Source organism: Odocoileus virginianus, chromosome 27 (assembly GCF_023699985.2).
Source record: "Odocoileus virginianus isolate 20LAN1187 ecotype Illinois chromosome 27, Ovbor_1.2, whole genome shotgun sequence".
In the NCBI taxonomy this organism is placed as follows: Eukaryota; Metazoa; Chordata; class Mammalia; order Artiodactyla; family Cervidae; genus Odocoileus; species Odocoileus virginianus.
The window spans coordinates 37,064,781-37,087,819 of record NC_069700.1 but is presented as its reverse complement, the minus strand read 5'-3'; the positions used below and the strand labels follow the sequence as shown (position 1 = coordinate 37,087,819).

General features: G+C 37.8%; 1 protein-coding gene across 22 annotated transcripts in view; it reads right to left on the bottom strand.

The window, feature by feature from the left end:
- MLIP (muscular LMNA interacting protein) overlaps positions 1 to 23,039 on the bottom strand; it is a 299,319-nt gene that overhangs the window by 45,658 nt on the left and 230,622 nt on the right. For 21 of the 22 annotated variants that reach the window (XM_070456693.1, XM_070456691.1, XM_070456692.1 and 18 more), the window contains one exon: positions 16,947 to 17,075. The exons of the other annotated variant lie outside the window; for it this stretch is intronic. In XM_070456693.1, the coding sequence (XP_070312794.1) occupies positions 16,947 to 17,075 (129 nt within the window). The remainder of the gene's footprint in view (positions 1 to 16,946; positions 17,076 to 23,039) is intronic. 22 annotated transcript variants of the gene reach the window in all.

The following is a 23,039-nucleotide window of genomic DNA, read 5'->3' as shown; positions in this document are numbered from 1 at the left end:
CACCTAGAGCCAGACATCCTGGAATGTGAAGTCAAGTGGGCCTTAGGAAGCATCACTATGAACAAAGCTAGTGAAGGTTGTGGAATTCCAGTTGAGCTACTTCAAATTTGGCCTACTTCTTGTAAAATTCCAGTATTTTATCAGCGTTTATAACTTATAGTTATGGCTAATAACAGGTTTATCCTAGACCTAGCTGTTATACGACCCCTGGTCACTTCTTATTGTTTCTTATTCATTTTCTATATGAATAGTGGCATATTCAATCTAGATTATTTTGCAGAAGTTATTAAAATAAAGTTATTTGCTTACTGTAAGAAGATTATTTATTTAAAAATAGTTGAAATGATAAATCTTGCATCCAGTTGGGCACACAAACCAGTTAAAAACCAGCTGAGGACTTTCTGTCCACTGCAGAAAGGTGGAGAGCCCCTGACCCTTGCCTGGGAAATCTCACTTACTATATACGTGAGTTGCTAGTGTCCAAATTCAGTCCTACAAAAGAGACTAATGTAAAACCACACACATCAACAAAGCTTAAACTCTTTCTTACTCTTAGAGAACGAACTTATGGTTGCCCGGGCGGAAAGAATGGTGGGGAGAGATAGTTGGGAAGTTTGGTATCGACATGTACACACTGCCATATTTAAAATGAATAACCAGCAAGGTCCTACTCTACAGCACAGAGAACTCTGCCCAATGTTAAGTGGCAGCCTGGATGGGAGGAGGGTTTGGGGGAAAATGGATACAAGTATATCCACCTGAAACTATCACAACACTGTTAATCAGCTGTACTTCAATACAAAAAAAAAATGCTAAAAAAATCTTTCTTACTGTTTTCAGTGTGGAGCCAACTTTTACTGTAAATGCCTAGATACTGTATTTTGTAGGCTTTGCAAACTTTGTATTCTGTCACAATTACTCCTGCTATGATATCATGAAAGCAGCTTCAGGTAATACATAAATGAATAGATGTGGCCGTGTGCCACTGAAACTATACAGAATTAGTAGTGGATCAGATCTGACACATAGGCCACAGCTCCTAAACCTAAAGGTTTTTAAAAAACAGGCATTAATAAAATATTTATTATGTCTGGCCTGCACCCTACCTCCCTTCCAGTGAATTATCTTGATGTTGGTACCTTTTTCTTTGGAGATCACTATTCTAGATGATTCCTAACAATGAACATCACATTCTACTCTGATTTAGCATTAAATAGATGAATCTTATAAGGTTCTAGTATTTGAGGGAAGAACAAGAATCATAAAATTCTCTTGTATATGTTTCTATCAGCAAGATATGTAAACAGAGTTATTTCCCATAAAATCCATACAGAATTTTCACTTGAGAATTTTCTTTTTCAACATAAAAATACATAGAACAACTTTTTCAAAATAAGCTTTATTTAAGAGGTTGGTTTTTAAAAAGGAATTATGTTACGATATCCTGCAAAACTCCAAGACAAGAAGTTATGAAGCAAATAATATCTTTGCTCATTAGAGAAAAATTACCAAATAGGAAGTGAGTAAATTCATTTAGCTGCGTTTGTTAAAAAAAACTAGAGCCTGCAGAATTAGATATTTACAGAGGCATCTGAAAAATAATGCTTTGGCAATACCTGATACATTCATCACTCTAGAAAAAGCCCACTTTCTATTTAGCCATCAAGTCAAATTGTTCAACTGCAAAAGTTGTTTCCATTTGTTTAACGCCAAAGGGCATTGCAAGGCATATGGACTCTTCTCATTAATGCTGGCACATCTGAGGCTCTTTTGCTCCATTCTGGTTTTCAAAAGTTACTTCCTTCCCTGTTGTTCAGTGATGAAGGGTGAAAATCCACTTCCCCTTGCTTCTGCTTCCCCAGAGCACCCCCACATAGTTATCTGTGCCCGTGGGAACTCAGAGCACCGCTGGCAGAAATTACAGAGCCTTTAACTCCATCTTCTTTTTCTTCTCCCCACCTCTTTGGGAAAACAACACTTGTTTTTAAATGCAGCACTTACTTTCAGCTTTCCCTTCCTGCCTGAAGCTTAGAACAATTTAAAATCAGAACCGACAGCATTTCTCCTAGTTTTAATTTCAAACAGCAGTGTTCATAAAGGCAAGGACAATTACAATGTGTTTCTTAAAGAGTGCCTCCTTCAGCCAAAGATGTATCAACATTTTAAAGATATGATCACAGAAACTCCAAATTACTAAGAGATTCAAATCATCAATAGTTCACTAAGATCAAACCAAAATAAATTAGGTTTCTTAATTTTGAACATATGGCATAACTTCTTGCTTATCAACTGCAATTTTGAAGCATCCATATGAGTTTTAAAAGCAGACATGCTTAAAGCAACACATCTATTTCAGGTCCTGATTTGAACCAAAAAATTTAAAGTTGTGAAATACGAAAAAGGTAGCATATGCTTAGCTATCTCAAATTCTCTATTTTAAAAAGAAGCTTTTAAAGGACTAAAACATAATTTTGAAGATAGAATTTGTATTATTTAGTGCTGAAAGTTTATAGATAGCTGAAAGCAAGTTTCACAGGGCAGATAACATAGATAAGTGAAAGTGTTGGTCGCTTAGTCGTGTCCAACTCTTCGTGACTCCATGGAGTGTATCCCACCAGGCTCCTGTGTCCAGGGAATTCTCCAGGCAAGAATACTGGAGTGCGTTTTCATGCCCTTCTTCAGGAGATCTTCCCAATCCAGGGACTAAACCTGGGTCTCCCACATTGCAGCCAAGTTCCCTAGTGGGAAGCCCTGGAGAAGGAAATGGCTTCCCTGGAGAAGAAACTCCAGTATTCTTTTTTATTTTTTATTTTAAATTTATTTATTTTATAATTGAAGGACAATTGTTTTACAGAATTGCGTTGGTTTCTGCCAAACATCAACATGAATCCACTCCAGTATTCTTGCCTGGAGAATTCCATGGACAGAGACGTGGTGGGCTACATACACCCCATGGGGTCACAAAGAGTCAGACATGACTGAGCGACTTTCACTTCGCTTCACTTCTTTATTGCCTGAGCCACCAGTGAAGCCCCTTTAACATAAATAAACACGAAGATATTTGATAGAGACATGCTCATGGGAAAAGAAAGAGGAAGTACTTTACAATCAATCACGGTGGGCATCAGAGAATGAAAATGCTGAGTTTTATGCTTTTCTATACATACAGTTCGGTTCTCATCCCCCATCCTGACCTGGAGGTTTTTTGGGGAAAGGCACAATTTAAGGTGAAGAAGTTAGGAAGTAACAAAGAAAAGAGGCTTCTCTGATATCTCTTCATGGTGGAAAGAAAGAAGAGAATGTATTTGATGACACTTTAGTAGGAAGTCAACTCCATTCTTCCAAAATTATAGTACTTCTAGAAGAAAGAGTAACAACAGTAAACATTTAGAAAAGTGTATTCCCTTTAAAGTGTCCAGAGTCCTTTCACAGTGACTGGGGGGACTTTCCTGGAAGTCCAGTGGTTAAGAATCTGGGATTCTCAATGGAACAGAATAGAAAGCCCAGAGATAAATCCACAAACCTATGGACACCTTATCTTCGACAAAGGAGGCAAGGATATACAATGGAAAAAAGACAACCTCTTTAACAAGTGGTGCTGGGAAAACTGGTCAACCACTTGTAAAAGAATGAAACTAGAACACTTTCTAACACCATACACAAAAATAAACTCAAAATGGATTAAAGATCTAAATGTAAGACCAGAAACTATAAAACTCCTAGAGGAGAACATAGGCAAAACACTCTCTGACATAAATCACAGCAGGATCCTCTATGATCCACCTCCCAGAATATTGGAAATAGAAAGCAAAAATAAACAAATGGGACCTAATGAAACTTAAAAGCTTTTGCACAACAAAGGAAACTATAAGTAAGGTGAAAAAAGACAGCCCTCAGATTGGGAGAAAATAATAGCAAATGAAGCAACAGACAAAGGATTAATCTCAAAAATATACAAGCAACTCCTCCAGCTCAACTCCAGAAAAATAAATGACCCAATCAAAAAATGGGCCAAAGAACTAAACAGACATTTCTCCAAAGAAGACATACAGATGGCTAACAAACACATGAAAAGATGCTCAACATCACTCACTATCAGAGAAATGCAAATCAAAACCACAATGAGGTACCATTACACGCCAGTCAGGATGGCTGCTATCCAAAAGTCTACAAGCAATAAATGCTGGAGAGGGTGTGGAGAAAAGGGAACCCTCTTACACTGTTGGTGGGAATGCAAACTAGTACAGCCACTATGGAAAACAGTGTGGAGATTTCTTAAAAAACTGGAACTAGAACTGCCATATGACCCAGCAATCCCACTTCTGGGCATACACACTGAGGAAACCAGATCTGAAAGAGACACATGCACCCCAATGTTCATCACAGCACTGTTTATAATAGCCAGGACATGGAAGCAACCTAGATGCCCATCAGCAGATGAATGGATAAGGAAGCTGTGGTATATATATATACCATGGAATATTACTCAGCTGTTAAAAAGAATTCATTTTAATCAGTCCCAATGAGATGGATGAAACTGGAGCCCATTATACAGAGTGAAGTAAGCCAGAAAGATAAAGAACATTACAGCATACTAACACATATATATGGAATTTAGAAAGATGGTAATGATAACCCTATATGCAAAACAGAAAAAGAGACACAGATGTACAGAACAGACTTTTGGACTCTGTGGGAGAAGGCGAGGGTGGGATGTTTCAAAAGAACAGCATGTATGTTATCTATAGTGAAACAGATCACCAGCCCAGGTGGGATGCATGAGACAAGTGCTCGGGCCTGGTGCACAGGGAAGACCCAGAGGAATCGGGTGGAGAGGGAGGTGGGAGGGGGGACCGGGATGGGGAATACATGTAACTCCATGGCTGATTCATGTCAATGTATGACAAAACCCACTGAAATGTTGTGAAGTAATTAGCCTCCAACTAATAAAAATAAATGAAAAAAATATATAGCAAAAACAACAAGAAAAACAAATAAAGGGGAAAAAAAGCATTTTGGGGTTGCTTGTCCAAGATTCAGGTCATTTATAGGCACATTTGCCCAAACATTTAAAGAACAGATAATTTGTGTATTTTGCAGCATATTAAAAAAAGTATTTATTTTATATATATATACATATTTGTCTTTTATATATATATACATATATATATATATATGCATTAGTGATTAAATAAAGCAAATAAGCAAAAAAAAAAAAAAAAAAAAAAAAATCTGGGATTCTACAGCAGAGGGCGCAGGTTCAATCCCTAGTGGGGGAACTAGGATCCCACATGCTGCATGGACAGGCCACATTTTTTTAAAAGTCATAAATGAGCATGAGTATGTGTACCGTTGGAAATGAGATTAGTAGTCCCAGTTTTCAAGGACGAAATTGAAGTTCAGAAAGTTGACTGATCTTCCCAAGATCACACCAAGCCCCTGTTCCTTCCATTGCCCTCTACCATGCTTCTCTCCCTTGTAGAAAGCAGGAAAGTTACTGCTGGAGCAGTGAAAGTCGCTCCGTCGTGTCCGACTCTTTGCGACCCCATGTACAGTCCGTGGAACTCTCCAGGCCAGAATACTGGAGTGGGTAGCCTTTCCCTTCTCCAGGGGATTTTTCCCAACCCAGGGATCAAACCCAGGTCTCCCGTGTTGCAGGCAGATTCTTTACCAGCTGAGCCACAAGGGAAGCCCAGTAGTCTTCAGTAGCCAACCAAGCCTCCAGTCACGGTAGGGTCCCTTAGTGGATAAGGAAACACCAGGCCACGGAGTGCGTAGCCTGAGTGTGAAATCGACAGTCAGAGGGAGAAAGTGCTGAGGGCTTCAGAGAAGGCTAAGCGTAGCAGGAAGGAGACAGAGATTAAGGTTCAGATATTTACAAACCACTGGAATCTAAACACAAAGGGGTCGGGGATATTATCTGCCCTGCTTCCTGAGAAGTCGTCCAGATTTTTCACAGAGCCTGGCACAAACATAAATGGCTGGAGGCTAAGAGAAAACAGATGGGAAGTGAGTGTGGAGAGAAGCTGCAACACCGTCCATCAGGAAAGCGTGGCAAGAACCACATGCCAGCGATTACTAGCCACTCCTTTCTGCTCTGTAGTTCTGCGCTCCGTGCTCCTTCCACCAACCTAGGCAGCTAGGGCTTAATGCCATCCTCGTATCTAAGGGTCGGATTTGGATGGCAATAGTTACAACTGAATTTCAAAGAGAAATTCAGTACATTTCACATATAAGAACCATTAGAGGTAGCCTTCATATTGTATGTTAACAAAGTGTTATAATTTAAAGAAAAATGATCTGGCAATTTTTAATATCCTGAGGTTTTGTTCCTTTGAATCTACTATGGTTTACCAAGAACTTTCAGTGAAAACATTGAGGTTCAGGAACAAAATTGTGTTTCCTGTACAGAGCTGTGTCACCTAGTCAAGCATCACCTTTCAGAGAGATTTAGAAAAGCAAAAATCACCCCCCAAGTTCATTGCAAGGATTATCCCAGAGTCTTTTGTGGTTATGAAACAAAGGAATTAAAGTATGGTATCTTCTATACTTAAAGAATGCAGAAATGAGAAATTCAGATATGGCAAAGACTTACAAAAACATCTTCATTTTCATTATAGAAACATTGTTACTTAAATTTTAGTCTGCCTACTTGGCCTTCCTATTCAGGATGTTTGCAAAGGAAGCAGCTGTCAAGTCTGCAAGTGGAAAAAAGTAATTTAAGTAGCAAATACCAGGGCCCTGATATAGGCTGTTATATGTTTGTGTTTTTTATAGGAACACACACATGTATAAATATATGTATACATACAGTGTGTGTGTGTGTGTGCTAAATCACTAAAGTCATGTCTGACCCTGTGTGACATGGACTTCAGCCCGCCAGCCTCCTCTGTCCATAGGATTCTCCAGGCAAGAATACTGGAGTGGGTTGCCATGCCCTCCTCTGTATACATATATATTTAAATTTAATTTTGAAAATATAACATTTTTCCCATAGGGATTTTAGATTAAGGAAAAGCAAAACAAAATTATAGTTATTCAAAGTGAAATAATGACTCTGAATCATATTGATGGTTTCTTAATACTCCACACAGAGGAAGCAAGTAGGATTTTTTTAAGGAAAAATCAAAATAAAAGTTTACCTACCCCAAATTGCTCAATCAAAAAAAAAAAAAAAAAAATCAAAGCAAGCTCTCTGGAGATGGGTATTATTTGTCATGATTTTGATCTAGATAGGAAATTCAAACATTTTTCAATCTGCCTAGAGTTATGACCTGATTAATACTTCATCTTTTTTCCCCTTGTTTTTGGATCATCTAAGGATATGAAACCTCAGAAGCATCCCAATAATATTTAAAGGCATGAAAACAAAATTTCAAGAGTAAGGAGGTACCTTCAAAAGTACTTCGTACAACACCATCATTTGCAGATGTATAATTAAATATAGGAGCAGGAATGACTTAGTCCAACTTAGTCTGATGTTAATGTTTTAATAGTTACCATCAGACTGCCTGACTTTTTAAAATTTCTCTTTTAGTTAATTGACATCTAACAATTGGGGAAATATAAGAAAGAGAGAAATGTTTAGGAAAGTAGGAAAGCTATAATCTTGCTAACAAGGCCAGAGCCAATGCAAATGCATGTCCCTGTCAAACAGGGCTATCATTATGAGTAGAGGCTCCATGGAATGTGGAAAATTTCATAAATGGAGACTTGTTCACCACCTCTGTGTCAATCAAATAGGAATAATTTCTTAGTTCAAACACAAAAAGGCACCTAACCAATGTTGGTTGAACAGAAATGTCCCTGGCATGGGCAGCATTGAGCATTATTAATCATAAAATTCTTGGAACTGGAAGGGAGACAAGAGATGGGCTAGCCTATGGCCTCTCAACTCTTGTACTAGTGACATTTGGAGCAGAATAAGTCTTTGCCGTGGGGGACCATTCTGGACACCGCCGTCATGTTTAGCAGCTTCCCTGGCCTCTAGCCAGTGCATGCCAGTAGCACCCCAAGCCCCATGCAAGATAATCATGGCTGGGGCAATTCACACCAGATGAGGACCACTGCCCAGTCCAGTCCCCTCTCCTCATCAGTTAGGTTCAGAGTTCACAAATGCACTGGGTAGAACTGGCTAACCACACAATCACAACTAGAACACACACTTAACAGAGCTCTCTCCACAAAACCAAGCTGCCCTAGTTCCCCTTTGGTTCAGTTATACAACAGAATGAATAAAGGCATCAGATCTTGCCTGAATGTGGTTTCTGAAATGAGAGGTGAAACTAGTCCAACCTAAAAATACACTGCAAAGGGTCTCCCTGGTAGCTCAGCTGGTAAAGAATCCACCTGCAATGCAGGAGACCCTGGTTCAATTCCTGGGCCAAGAAGATCCCCTGGAGAAGGGATAGGCTACCTGTTCCAGTATTCTTGGACTTTCCTGGTGGTTCAGATGGTAAAGAATCCACCCGCAATGCAGGAGACCTGGGTTTGATCCCTGGGTTGGGAAGATCCCCTGGAGGAGGGTATGGCAATCCACTCCACCATTCTTGCCTGGAGAATCCTCAAGGACAGAGGAGCCTGGTGGGCTGCAGTCCATGGGGTTGCAAAGAGTCAGACACGACTGTGTGACTAAGTACACGCACACAAGGATACACTGCAAATAGCCAGTCCGTCTACGAAATGCAATTCATGAGGGTCTAAGGCTTCCCAAAATCCATTAAGCCACAGATTGAGAAAAACAACTCTATTTTTCTGAGCTTACCCAATGGGATAAATATCACATATACTTGCTATGATTTGAGCAGGTAAAATATGCTAAGCCTCTCTGCTCTACTAGACAATAACTGATAATTCAGTTCTTGGTAAGCAGTTTCTTACCAAATGCATTTTCTGTTTTCAGAAATATTAAAGATATAAAGGTTCATAAAGCAAATTGGTATTTGGAAGGCTGGGCTACAGTATATTAAATTTCACTTAGGATGTCTAGATTTGGAGAATAGAACATTATTTTGAAACACTCTAAAAACCTACTAGCTCTTCCATCTCAAAGGAATCACCAATCCTGAATTTACAAATTTATTGCAGATAGCTCTTTTCACATAGCCTTTGAGATAAAGAAAAATACACTTCAATCCTGTTTTCTGTTTTTCCATATATTTATTTTAAATCACTTGCTTCACTAACCTGATCTCAGTTTTCACAGGTTGGACTGCTGAAGCTGTCTTTGGTTTCTTTAATGGGATTTAAAAAACAGTTTATTTACCAGTCTGAGCTCTCTCCTTCCTTCTGTCCTATGCACTCTCTTGGCTGTTCTTCTTATTTGGATTTATCATTTTCTCCGCCAATATGACAAGCTTAAAGTTATTGTATCTTAGGTCACAGTGAGGAAGAGAAGGTTCCTAATTCTCTTCATGAGTCAGCTTCAAACTTCCATATCTTCCTATGACCTTTATATTTGTCATCATACAAAGTCTGTCTAATCTCACCCTCACTTACACACACTCCCATGTATAAAATAGACAGCTAGTGGAGACCTGCCGTGCAGCACAGGAAGCCCTCTGTGCCCTGTGATGACCGAGGGCCGGGGATGAGGCAAGGGTTGGTGTGGAGGAGGTCCAAGAGTGAGGGGATGGATGTATACAAATAGCTGATTCACTTTCTTGTACTCCAGAAACCAACACAACGTTGTAAAGGTACTATACCCCCAATTTAAAACATGTATTATAGGGAAATCCCCAAAAAGTAAAATATCTAACAATCTCTCCAATGGTTAGAGACTGTAACATTTATTCTAAACACATTGATCTTAGCATTTATAGTCAAAGAATATATCCAGTTTTTACTATGTCCTCCTCAAGATGTATTCTACTTGGATTCCATTTCTCATGGGTTGAGGACACATTCAATTAAAAAACCAGAAAGAAAGAAAATCATAAGCCCCTCATCCCTGGTTGCATTTCCTATGTACATTTATTTTTATTAACTAGTCCCCAAATCATCTTAACAAAGTTGTGGGATTGAATCTGTTTGGGTGGAGATGGAGGAGATCATCGCAGACAGTGTACTGGAATATTAGATAAAACCATGCCAAAGGCATGTGGTTGTTGCCATAGAGTTCTATTCACAGGCTGATGTTGATTCAAAGTTCAAGATGGGTTGAGAAACAGAATCCTCTGAAGCAAAACATAAGAATGCATATTTTTTTCACAAATATAATGAACTTTCTAATTTTTGAGTAATACTTATTTTGCCTATTACTTAAAATTATTTTACACAGCTACCTTCACTCTTTTGAAATTCTGTTGAATGATACTTTTCAGGTGAACCCAATAGAGAATTTTAAATTCTATATTTTAACAAAACCTTATTTTTTTTTTTCATTTATTTTTATTAGTTGGAGGCTAATTACTTTACATCATTACAGTAGTTAAGTACTGTTTGTCATGCCTTTCCCTGGCTTTTCTCAAACAAATATAAAGAAAAAAGCTTACTTTAAAGCCAGAATATTCAAAGAAACTTAAAATATTTTTAAATTTATTTTTAATTGGAGGATAATAGTTTTACAATATTGGGTTGATTTCTGTCCTATATCAGCATGAACTAGTCATAGGAATCCACATGGTCCCTCCCTCTCAACCTCCCTCCCACTTTCCATCCCATCCCACCCCTCTAGGTTGTCACAGAGCACCAGGTTTGAGCTCCCTGGGTCATTCAGCAAATTCCCACTGGCGATCTGCTTTACATGGGGTAATGTATATGTTTCAGTGCTACTCTGTCAATCCATCCCACCCTCAGCATCCCCCACTGTGCCAAGTTCTGCTCTCCAAGTCTGCGTCTCCATTACTGTCCTGCAAGCAGGTTCATCAGCACCATTTTTCTAGATTCCATATATATGCATTATTATATGATATTTGCTTTTTTCTTTCTGACTTAGTTCACTCTGTATAATAGGCTCTAGGTTCATTTGCCTCACTGGACCTGATTCAAATTGCATTCCTTTTTCTGGCTGAGTAATATTCCGCTGTATATATGCACCACAACCTCTGTATCCATTCATCAGCTGATGGACATCTAGGCTGCTTCCATGTCCTAATTATTGTAAACAGTGCTACAAGGGACACTGGGAACATGTGTCTTTTTCACACTGTTCACATGTTCTTTGTTGTTTTCAATTATGGTTTCCTCAGGGTCTATGAGCTAACAATAGTGGGATTGTTAGGTCATAAGGTAGTTTTATTCCTAGTTTTTATTTGAGGAATCTCTATTGCTGTTCTCTGGGGCTTCCCAAGTGGCACTAGTGGTAAAGAACCCTCCTGCCAATACAGGAAACATAAGATATGCAGGTTCAATCCCTGGGTTGGGAAGATCCCCTGGAGGAGGGCATGGCAACCCACTGCAGGATTCTTACCTGGAGAATCCCATGGACAGAGGAGCCTGGCGGGCTACAGTCGATAGGGTCACAAAGAGTCAGACACACTGAGGCGACAACACACACACGCACACATACTGTTCTATACAGTGTCTGTATCAACCTGCATTCCCACCAACAGTGCACTGCGGCAAGAGGGCTCCATTTCCTCCACACACTCGCCAGCGTTTATTGCTTGTAGGTTTTTTGATGATGGCCTTTCTGACCAGTGTAACATGATACTCGCTGTATTTTGAATTGCATTTCTCTAATGAATGAGGGGCTTCCCAGGTGGTGCTAGTGGTAAAGAACCCACCTGTCAATGCAGGAAACCTAAGAGATCCAGGTTTGAGCCCTGGGTTGGGAAGATCCCCTGGAGAAGGGCATGGCAACCCACTCCAGTGTTCTTGCCTGGAGAATCCCATGGACAGAGGAGCCTGGCAGACTACAGTCCATGGGGTCGCAGAGTCAGACATGACTGAAGCAAGTTGAGCACCTTTTCATGTGTTTATTAGCCATCTATATTTCTTCTTTGGAGAAATGTCTATTTAGGTCTTTAATTTTAAATTTTTTTAAAAGAAACTTAGCCTTCCAATTAGAATTGATAAAAATTTAGATTTAATGAATACAACTTTTTATGCTATAGACCTCAATCCTATCAGATGTAGATAAAATGAAACTAAAGGTCAAACTCAACCACAAGAAATAACAGAAAAAGAGGAATACAATTTACATGAGAGGCTCTAAATATGGTCATGGTCATCTCTCATAAATAAACACATCTGAGGAGTTAACAAAACAGGACATATTTACTTAAAGTTTTCAGATTGTCACTGTTTCCCAGTAGACTGGGGTACAGTCAGATGCTATGTATTCACTATTTGTTAAACTACTAATGCTTTGAAGCTTCACTAATTTTTAGAAATCAGTTGCTTAACTAATTATTATAAGTATTCTATCTATTATGATAGAATTGACAAATAGGTCTTCTTTATGTGTTTGTTTTAAAGCAAGTAAAAATCTAAGATTCCTAATCCTACAGAAAGCAACAGAAAGGGACAGAAGAAGTCTCCCTTAGCCATGCAGATCCTGCAGCCCTTAGCTTCTGTCTTCCTTGATACATACACATGGTCAAGAGAAAGCTTAAAGCAATGATAATAATAATAATAATAAATAAAAGGGAGAGATAAAAGCCTAAGTTTGAAGAGGGGAATCCAAACTGATCATATCCTGGGGGGAAAAGTGTGTACTGTCTCCATAGGACAATTTTTTACTATTAAAAAGTTTTATTGTGTTGATGATAAATTATCTATTACATATAGTACATAACCTGTATATGATAAATGGTCTATTATCTATTACATATAGAGGAGGAAAGAAGGAAGGCATGCAGGAAGAAAGGAAGAGAGGAGGGAGGAAAAAAAAAGATGAGAAAAGCTCACAAGAATTTCATTACATGAATAAACAGAAACAACCCAGTAAAACTTGGAGACGGCAAATCTCTAGTCTTCACTCTTCAAAAGCAAACGTAACCCTACAAGGAATTTAAGCTCTGTCCCCGCAAAACTATTCACCAAATCACTTAATCATTTCTAGATCTGAAAAGGTTAAACATTTTAATCTGAAAAATATTTCCTAGTAAAACATTAACAAGATAAAAGATAATTTTATGATAAAAGAGAGTGAGCCACCTTGATTGAGAAAAGTTGAAAAAGGTAGCAATTTGTGGCAAAAACAGAAGTCATTCAGAAAAAAAGGCAGTATTATCTAGTTCACCTTTTGACATGGTGAGTGTCTGCTCAGTAACTATAAAACGTGGGTGACATGAAGAAGTGCAGGGGACGATCACAGTAAAAATATAATTTGATGAATAATTAGATAGAAATCTGAAAGTCATCCACATAATCATCAAAGTTGAATGTCAGACAGATAGTTTGGTAGGCAGTCAGATGGCTAAGAAAACTCAGAAGTAAAGAAAATAATGTAAATGCTACAACAAAGAAAATTCTCTAAATTATCCTTTTACATTCTCTATGGTACAAAGGAAATTTATTAAATGGTCATTTTCACACAAAAACATGCAATTTTCCTATTGAAGCAAATTAGAAGGAAAATAAAATTTAAGAGGTATACATGCTAGAAAGCATTCTTTTTCATTTAAGAGAAAAGAAAAAATTTGCAGGAAAATCAAATTAAACTACAATATCACCCCCACCCCTCACCTTTCAATTCCATCCTAAATATTTTTCCTATATTTCTCTATGGCTTCAAGAAAGAAATGATATATCTAACAGTATGGGTTGGATTACTAATTTATAAAGAATGAGAGGAAAATGTTTTATCCATGTCATATAACTGAGGTTAGCAATTGCTTTTTCTACTAAGTTGAGACTCCAATGCAGAATTCACTTTGTCTAATTAAATACATTAAATGACCAGAAAAAAATCAATGTATTTTGAAAACTCACACAGATAAACAAAAAACCATTCCTCTCTTTAGTATCTTTATTTTCATCAGCGAATTGATTTTCTAAACCTTTATGTCTTCTAGATGTCCATTTGTCCAACCAATTCTGTTAATTATTTTCCAACCCAACCTCTAGTTATTAACAAAACTATGCTTCAAAGTACATCATCATAGTTTTATATCCATATGTGAAGTGTTAAGGATATTCTGTAAGAACTCAAAAGGACCACAAATTGATATAATAATGGATTGAAAGGTAATTTCAGAGAAGCATAAGCTTCATTCTGAAGTGTCTTTGTTTAAAAATCCATCTAATATAGAATGGTAGTTCCTGGCCTATGCCATTTTGATGCAAAAGTTGTTGATTAATAAGTCTCAATGACTCAACTATGCATTTGGTTTCAAACTTTGCTTTTAGTACTCAGAGGGTATCTCCAGGCAAATTTTCAGTTCATTATCTGTTCAAAAGACTGCCCTATTGTACCTTCTGAAGCCACAGTAAATACATTTCCATCTGGTCTCATCATCTTTGGTGTCTGACATTTTGTAACAGAGAGTTTTGAAATCATATTTTATGGCACTGAAGCTGCCAGGGGAAATTTATTGACTTAACAATCCCATTCAACATTTCCTGTCATGTGGAACTGTCCCTAGGACAAGGCAGATTAGTGAATGTGAGCTGCTTCAATTTGGCTCAACTGTCAGGCTTAAGTATTTTCCATTACATGGATGGTTGAGATCAACTGAGTTTGGAATCATTCAATTTATTCTGTGGCATCAGTGAAGGAGAACATAATAGTGACCAGAACTGAATACACTTGAGTACACTCCGTCCTGTTAAGTTCTGATGATGTAGCCACACTGAAATCATAAATTGTTACTACTCAATTTATTGTTTAAGGAGCTCTCAGCATCTACACTTGTGAGCTGTCTTTTGTATCTGCCTTCATTGTAGATTCTGGCCACAATGAGATAGTGGTTACAGCTCCATGTAGAGGCCAATTGATAGCATAATTGATAGCAAAAATATGCAATTTTTCCTCTCCTGCAAAGTCAATGAATAAAACCAGGGAAAGTATGGAATTCACTTTTAAGTACTCTGTTAGACTTCTTTGAATTTTGACAGTCCACTGATATGGAAGTTAGGATACACACAGGAATAAATTGATTGAAAGAAAATATAAATAAGTCTATATCTGTGGCACCAAAATACTTAACAAAAGAACTAAAATTGTGCACTAATTATCTGAAAATACAAAGGTTTATGGTGTGTATAAATAGAGCTTTAAACTTGCTATATAGTCAGGGAAAGCAGTGAAAAGAATTGGCAACTTCTTTTAATGAAAATAATTTCCCACACCTGAAAATGGAATTTATCATTTCAGAGGACAGTAAATTGTGATACTGTATAGGAAGATTAAACATGACATTCTACAAAGAATCTTGTTCAAGGTAAAATGCATAAATTTGAAATTATATTATTAAAAAAGAATATAACTTTTACTTTACAACATTAGATCATATTTAAAGAATATATTGCATGGATAATATGTGAAATTTATTTTGTGCCAGCATTTTATCATATAACAAAAGATAACTTTTATAAATTTTTATAATAATCCCTTATTGTCTACAATGTCACATTAAGCCTCTAAATGATTAGTATCATTAGATATTTAATGACTGCTTTTACTGATGATGGAAATATGCTTTCCTAACAGGAATTTCCATTTCTTTTATGTGCAAATTTAGTGAACACAACCTTATATATCAATAGGATTTTTCTAAATTGAGGGCTTTTTTTTTTCTGTAAAATGGAAAAACTTGCCTTTAATTATCATTTTCAATGATATTAGTGCCTTCTAAAAATGTTTAACTTACTGAAATCTTATCAGTCTTCACAAAGTATATACAAATAAGCAGAAAATATTATCATCTCCATTTTATAAGTAAAAACTATAGCTAAGCATGAGAAAGTATTTATAATGAACTTTTTTAATACTTTGAGCCTGCTCACATTTTTAGATTTTAAGTAACCCAGATTTTAAAATTTGAAGGGTCCTTAAAAACTCCATCAGAATGCCTCATTGTATGAATTAAACACTGGAACGGGGCCAGATGAAATACCTTGCTCAGTGTCACAGAGTAAGATGAGATATTTCTTATGTTTCTCAAATATGAACAGGATTTCTGTTTCCAAGAATTGGTTAGTTATCATTTTCAACTAACGTTTAAAGAGTACAGCACTTTATGTTCCTTTTTAAGTCTATTCTATTATAGATTACCAAATGTGGTAGTTATCTTGTGTTTCCCAGTTATATCCACAAAGGTTTCTGGACTGTTTGCATTGCTTAAGCATGTAATAAAGTTTGAGATATAAAATATATAACCTATGCCTAGTTGTTGCATTGGAAGAAGACAAATAAAGATGCAAGGTTTCTCTTTGAGATAATTTATGAAATTTTATACTGCCTAAATGTGTATCTTCATATATTCCCCCAATATCTTACAAAGCATCATCAACAACCTTCCATTATACATTCTCCAACAATAGACTATATAAGGGGAATCTACCTTTTTAATACATAAACAAACAAACAAAAAAATACCTTAAAATAACTTAACCTCCTATTCCCTACCTAGTACCACTCAATCTAAGGGGTCATATCATCTCTACTAAGTTAATAGGAATCCAAACAATAGATCTTTTGTCAAATGTACTAATATACCAAACCTAAAAAATTATGTCACTTCAAAAGGAAGTGGTATTTTAGTAACAAGAATGCAACATCTATATAACATGAAGGCTCTTCATAGAAAGTAATGTCTTAATCCCCAAAATAATACCAGCATTAGGTAGAAAAATTTTAGACAAAAGCCTTTAAATACTTCCAAATATCATCCTGGAAATACTTAAGAATTTTTATTATGCAGAAAATGGAGCTCTTTTTAAATTACTAAGGTTATTCCAATCACATTTTCTTGCACACGCTCTATTCATTAGGGCATCTCTGTATTTTGTACAGTTATTTATCCAAATATCAAAGACTTTTCCATGTGTACACTCACCTGCTCAGAAAAGAAGTCACTGTTATCCTCCAGGTATTTACTGAAAGGGTTGGGTTCATAGGCTTCCTCCTCTTTTTTCAGTAATATTTTGGATTTTACCGGTACAGGGCGAATTACTCCAGGCTTTGTCTTCATGAATGTCAATTATTTTTTAGAAATAAAGAAAAGAATACTATTAAAATGAATGCCTAAGTGTATTAATTCATTCAAACGTTCTCACAGTAATTTATTATTTTGTAATTTTAAAAATGATTTTATAAATACATAAATAGCAAGAAATCAAAAGATTTTAACTAAAGTAGCTTTAGTTTTAAGTGACCTGTTATACAGTAATCAATTAAAAAAGATCTACTATATGATGTTCAAAATGCCAAAACATCTTCATCTGTCTAGTCAAATATCTTTACCAGCACTTTCAGCCCATAAGTACTTCATTTGATAAATACTTAGTGACGGCATCCTCAGTGCCAGGCAGCATACTCATTTGGGGCATGACAGGAGAGATGAATTTGGTGCAATTCACCAAGCTCATAACAACTTTCTTCCTCTGGAAACTGCCCCCGCCCCCGGGGCCCTAAAATCACAGAATCCATGTTCAGACTCCCTATAATGAAACCAGCGGTGGCGTTCTGACCCAAGAGGGTAGGGGCCGGGTAGCAAACAGATGTTTTCTCCCAAGAATATGGTGCAGGGCTTTAATCCGCTCTGTAGTCATGCTAGGAGATTGAAATGACACTGTGTAAATTTGGGAGCTTTGGGAACGCCTTACTCTGCCATAAAAGCAGATCTGATGAGATCAAGAAAAATACAGCAAAGTATAGGGAGAGGCAGACGGTAGAGGAGACACGCTTAAGGGCCTTCCAGAATTGAATTCCAAAACATTCCTGGAACCAAGCAGGATTTCCGGTCTGAGACTCCCTGAGACTTCCCTTTTCTTTAATACAAAATTCCCTTTTTAAACTCAGACTGACTTCTATAACTTGCAATCAAAAGTCTGAGTGAATAGGCCAGTCGTTCAAATTCATGAATTTGTACCCAACGTCAGTTTGACAAGAGAGGGAAAGGGAGAAATCTAGTTTGGGGCAATTTCAAAATGATGTTTCACAAACACAAAAGTCTTGTTACACTGTAAAATGTCACAAAATGATGGATAAGTTTACAGAAACATCCCAAACAAGAATTCAGTAAAAAGTTGTGACTTTTTTTCTGTGTGAGCACTTCGCTATAATCATTCTTATCAGGTCCATTTCTTCTCAGAAAATAGAAAATTAGCTCCCCTCAGTCCGTGCTGATGCTCACTAGCTAAGCCTTAAGGAAGATAGAGTTGAATCTCTATCTCGCTGCCGTATAAGCCATTGGTTATGTTTTGAGCCTTGAATAAGTACCACTCTACAACAATTTTTTTCAGTTCATATTTTCCCAGCTGACTTTATTTCTATGCCAACTGGGGAAATAAAGATAGAGGAAAGTCTCCATCTTCTGCAGGCTGGGCTGGGAAATAACTCCCATTTAAGAAACTGATTTCTTTCCAGAGGGGAATAGTAAGCAAGTATTAGGTTGGTGCAAAAGTAACTGCGATTTTGCATTACTGAACTATGCTGTTTGATATGGGAATGCATTCTCAAATAAATGTGGTTATGTTACACATCATTTTAATGTGCATTTCTTGCTTTATGTTTTTTGCTGATGACTTACTACTTGCTGTGTATTTTATATTTATTTTAGACTAGGGAAATGATTTTAGACCAAAAGCAAATTTGAGCAATTTTATTACTCAAGTTCAAGATGGGTTGTAAAGCTGCGAAGACAACGCACAGCATCAACAATACATTTTGCCCAGGAATTGCTAACGAACATACAGTGCGGTGGTGGCTCAGGAAGTTTTGCAAAGGAGATGAGAGGCTTGAAGGTTAGGAGTGCAGTGGCCGGCTATCGGAAGTTGACAGAGACTAACTCAGAGCCGTCATTGAAGCTGATCATCTTACAACTACATGAGAAGCTGCTGAAGAACTCAGTGTTGACCATTCTATGGTCATTTGGCATGTGAAGCAAATTAGAAAAGTGTGAAGGCGTGATAAGTGGGTGCCTCGTGAGCTGACTGCAAATCAAAAAGATCATCATCGTTAAGTGTTATCTTCTCTTATTCTATGCAACAATAACGAACCATTTCTCGATTGGATTGTGATGTGTGACAAAAAGTAGATTTTATACAACAACCAACAATGACCAGCTCAGTGGCTGGACTGAGAAAAAGCTCCAAAACACTTCCCAAAGGCAAACTTGCACCAATAAAAGGTAACGGTCACTGGTGATCCACTACAGCCTTTTTCATCCCAGCAAAACCATTACATCTGAGAAGTATGCTCAGTAAATTGATGAGATGTACTGAAAACTGCAGTGCCTGCAGCCAGCATTGGTCAACAGAATGGGCCCAGTTTTTCTCCATGACAATAATCAACCACATATCACACAACCAGCACTCCAAAAGTTGAACAAATTTGGCAACGCTATAGTCACCTGACCGCTTGCCAAGTGACTACCACTTCTTCAAGCATCTCAATAACTTTTTGCAGGGAAAATGCTTCCACAACCAGCAGGAGGCAGAAGATGCTTTCCAAGAGTTCGTTGAATCCTGAAGCATGGATTTTTATGCTACCGGAATGAACAAACATATTTCTCACTGACAAAAATGTGCTGATTGTAATGGTTCCTACTTTGATTAGTAAAGATGTGTTTGAGCCTAGTTACAATGATTGAAAATTCACAGTCCAAGACTGCAATTACTTTTTCACCCACCTAGTAACACCCAATTATATGTGAAATTGCACAGTTGAGTGTACACATGAGAGTCATATCCTCCAATGAACCAGCACGAGAACAAAGTCCAGGCAACTACTGATTTCTACAACACCTGTAATGGGGAAGCCTGATATCTCGGTCATGATGCAAAACTGTTCAGATTTCAGGCCTCTCTTTTCCACACGACTTCCTGTTACATTTCTCCTTCCTACTACTTCTATTGCTGTTCCTTCTCCTAATTTCCTCCTCCTTTGGAAAGCAGGAAATTAGTACAACGCCAGTACTTAGGGTTTACCAGGTTCTAAAGCCAGCATGGAATTTTAGGAGCAAAGCTTGACAGCAGCAGCAGAAAGACAAAAGCAGAGGTGAGAAATCTGACTAGAAGCACTTGATATGCCAGAAGACTCTCCCTGCCAGGGAAACAAGGCCCCCTGGCCCCTGCATTGCTGGCAGGTTGATGTGTTGGGTTATCCTGGCCTGGAAACTTCCACTCAGATCATCTCTCTTGGTTTCATCATCCTCCAGGGTGAGTCCAGAAGAGACACTCCTCTGGTTGGTTGGACATCACATATTAATAGCTTTAATATCATAATCAATTACTTATGCTTCATATTTGTTTCTCTACCAGGCCTTATGCTTTATGTTGCTATGAATTTCCTGAATCTGATGGTTGTCTGACCATTCGACAATGATTCTTTCCCTATTTTCTCTACTTCAGATTTTCTATTTTCTATCAGAAAATAGAAAAATATTTTCTAATTATAATTAGTCTAATTAGAAAAAATTTCTCTAATAGAAAAATATTTTCTATCTCTCTGTTTCAGATCTTCCACGTGCTCTCTGCTTGGACTCTCTGTCCCTAGTCTTGGTCTTCCAGGAGTCTCTGAATTTTCCTCCTTCTAGTTTGCTTCCTTGGTCTCAGAACTGTTGCCCCACCCTGATTCTTCCATTATATTCACCACCTCTTTCTTTAATCCTGATTTTTTTTTTCTTTTTCTTTTTTCTTTACCCTGTTCCTTAACTTGCCGTCACTCACCAGTCAGCATTTAACAGACAGGGCAACCAACTCCATGTAAAACAAGACTAAACATAGTTTACCTTTGACCTTGTTCACACTTCCCATCCTATAACCTTTACCCATACCCTCCACACCTAACCGTGGCTCAGGGTTTGGTCAAACTGGAACTCAAACCTTGGCAGCCCAATTCTGAACCTAATGCACTCTCCATGAACCATGGGACACAATCAGTCCTGATCATGGCAGGCCTCTGCACTGCTCACACCATTCCACTACTGCTTTGAAACCTGCCTCAAAGGTTGAGCACTCATTGTAGACAGTGACACCATGATTATTCCAAAGACTCCAGTTCCATGTATTACAGCACCACATTTAATATGTTAAATTGATTATCTCAGTTCATCTTCTCAACACCCTGTGAGAGATTCAGAATTAGTAACATGCCACAGCCATGCAGTTAATATGTGAACAACTCAAGATTTAATCCAAGTCTGGTCTGATCATAAGACCAGGATTTTAATTACTCTGGATGATTCATTTTTGGCTGCTAAAGAATTGACAGATCCAGCTAGATTCACGAGTGATACAAATATCTAATGATACCAGGAAAAGACACTCCATCTAAGTGGAGAAATAAAACAAGTAATAACTCCTCTTCTCAGCACAAAGGACACAAGAAGAAAAATGAGAAAGTTCTCCAGAAAGCAAATTTCAATGTACTGTGATGAACCTCTTGAGAAATGATTTACACCGTACATAAGACAGTTTTTTCTCTTTTGGAGCTATATTTTGGGGAAATAATTGCTAATCTTTTCATTCTTGCTATTAAAATATTTTCCTCACATTCAGAAAAATAGCATTATCATTGTAGAAGGGATGGTCAGACATTTTATTTTTAACTGGAACCAGAATACTATGATTTTGACTAGTTATACAAGTTTTAAAATCTGAGAACCTCATTAGAGCCAAGTTAATATGCGGGCTTTTAGTGAATGGATACTCTGCCTGTTTATATTTTTCTTGACACAATTCCAAGAGTGCTAGACTCCAACAATCACGGAGAACTCTACTCTCCGTTTGCTTTGAAGAGTGGAGTAACTCATGCAGTGCTGATAAATTCTCTGCTTCACACCAAAATATAGCTGATTTACAATATTAGTTTCAGGCATACAGCAAAGTGATTCAGTTACACATACACATATATAATGGACATGTTCAATTATGTACGTATTGTTGACATTTTTGTATTGCCTCAAAGACAAAACCACCATCGTCTTAGAGCTCTGAAGCATCCTTCTATCAGATCATCTATCAGATGCTCTCTGGAGCCACTTTTCCCAGTTGAGATCTAGTCTGTGTCAGGAAATGGAGTGTCTACATAAAAGTGAGAAAGACATACCTCATGTTCTCAGAGGGCTCACAGCTCAGGTGAGTTAAGCACGTTACAACCACAGTGTAAATCAAGCCACGTCACTGGACTCCTCTCAAAGCTCTCTAACTCCACCTTCTCACTTAGAACAAAAGCTAAAATGCTTCCAGTGCCTGCAGGGAGACCCACTCTTTCACTCCCCAACCACCTCCCCTTTCCCATCTTATCCCCTGTTTTAGACCTTCTCTCTCCCTCACAGTCCCCTCTGGCCCACACTGTGTGTTCCCTCCTCCGGAGTTTGAACCTGGCCTTCACATTGTGTGGAACTCTCTTCTGCCTTTCTAGGATTCTCTTTCAATTCTTCATGTCTCTGCTCAAATGCCACCTTATTATCAGATAGGTCTTCTCTAATGATCTGTATAAAAGACCTTATTTGCCCTATTTTTTTTTTCCATCTGACCTCAGTTGACGTTTATTTTCTTGTTTCCTCCTCTAGAATGTAAGCTCTGTGAGGCCAGAGATCATTGTTTTCTTCACTGTTATCTTTCCAACACCTCGAACTGTGTTGGGAACCTAGTAGATGCTAAACAGACATTTGAAGGATGAATAAACTAATTGACAGGCAGAAGCTCAATATGTAGGCTATAATCCAACATCAAAGCCTTAAAAAGTTTTGACTGCCTATTTAGTGTCTCCTCTAATTTTTCTTGGACTTCCCAGCTGGCACTAGTGGTAAAACACACACACACACACACACACACACACATACAAACCTGCCTGCCAATGCAGGGGATATAAGTGACATGGGTTCGATCCCTGGGTTGGGAAAATCCTGCTACTGCAGTGCTTCTGCCTGGAGAGTTTCATGGACAGAGGAACCTGATAGGCTACAGTTCATGGGGTTGCA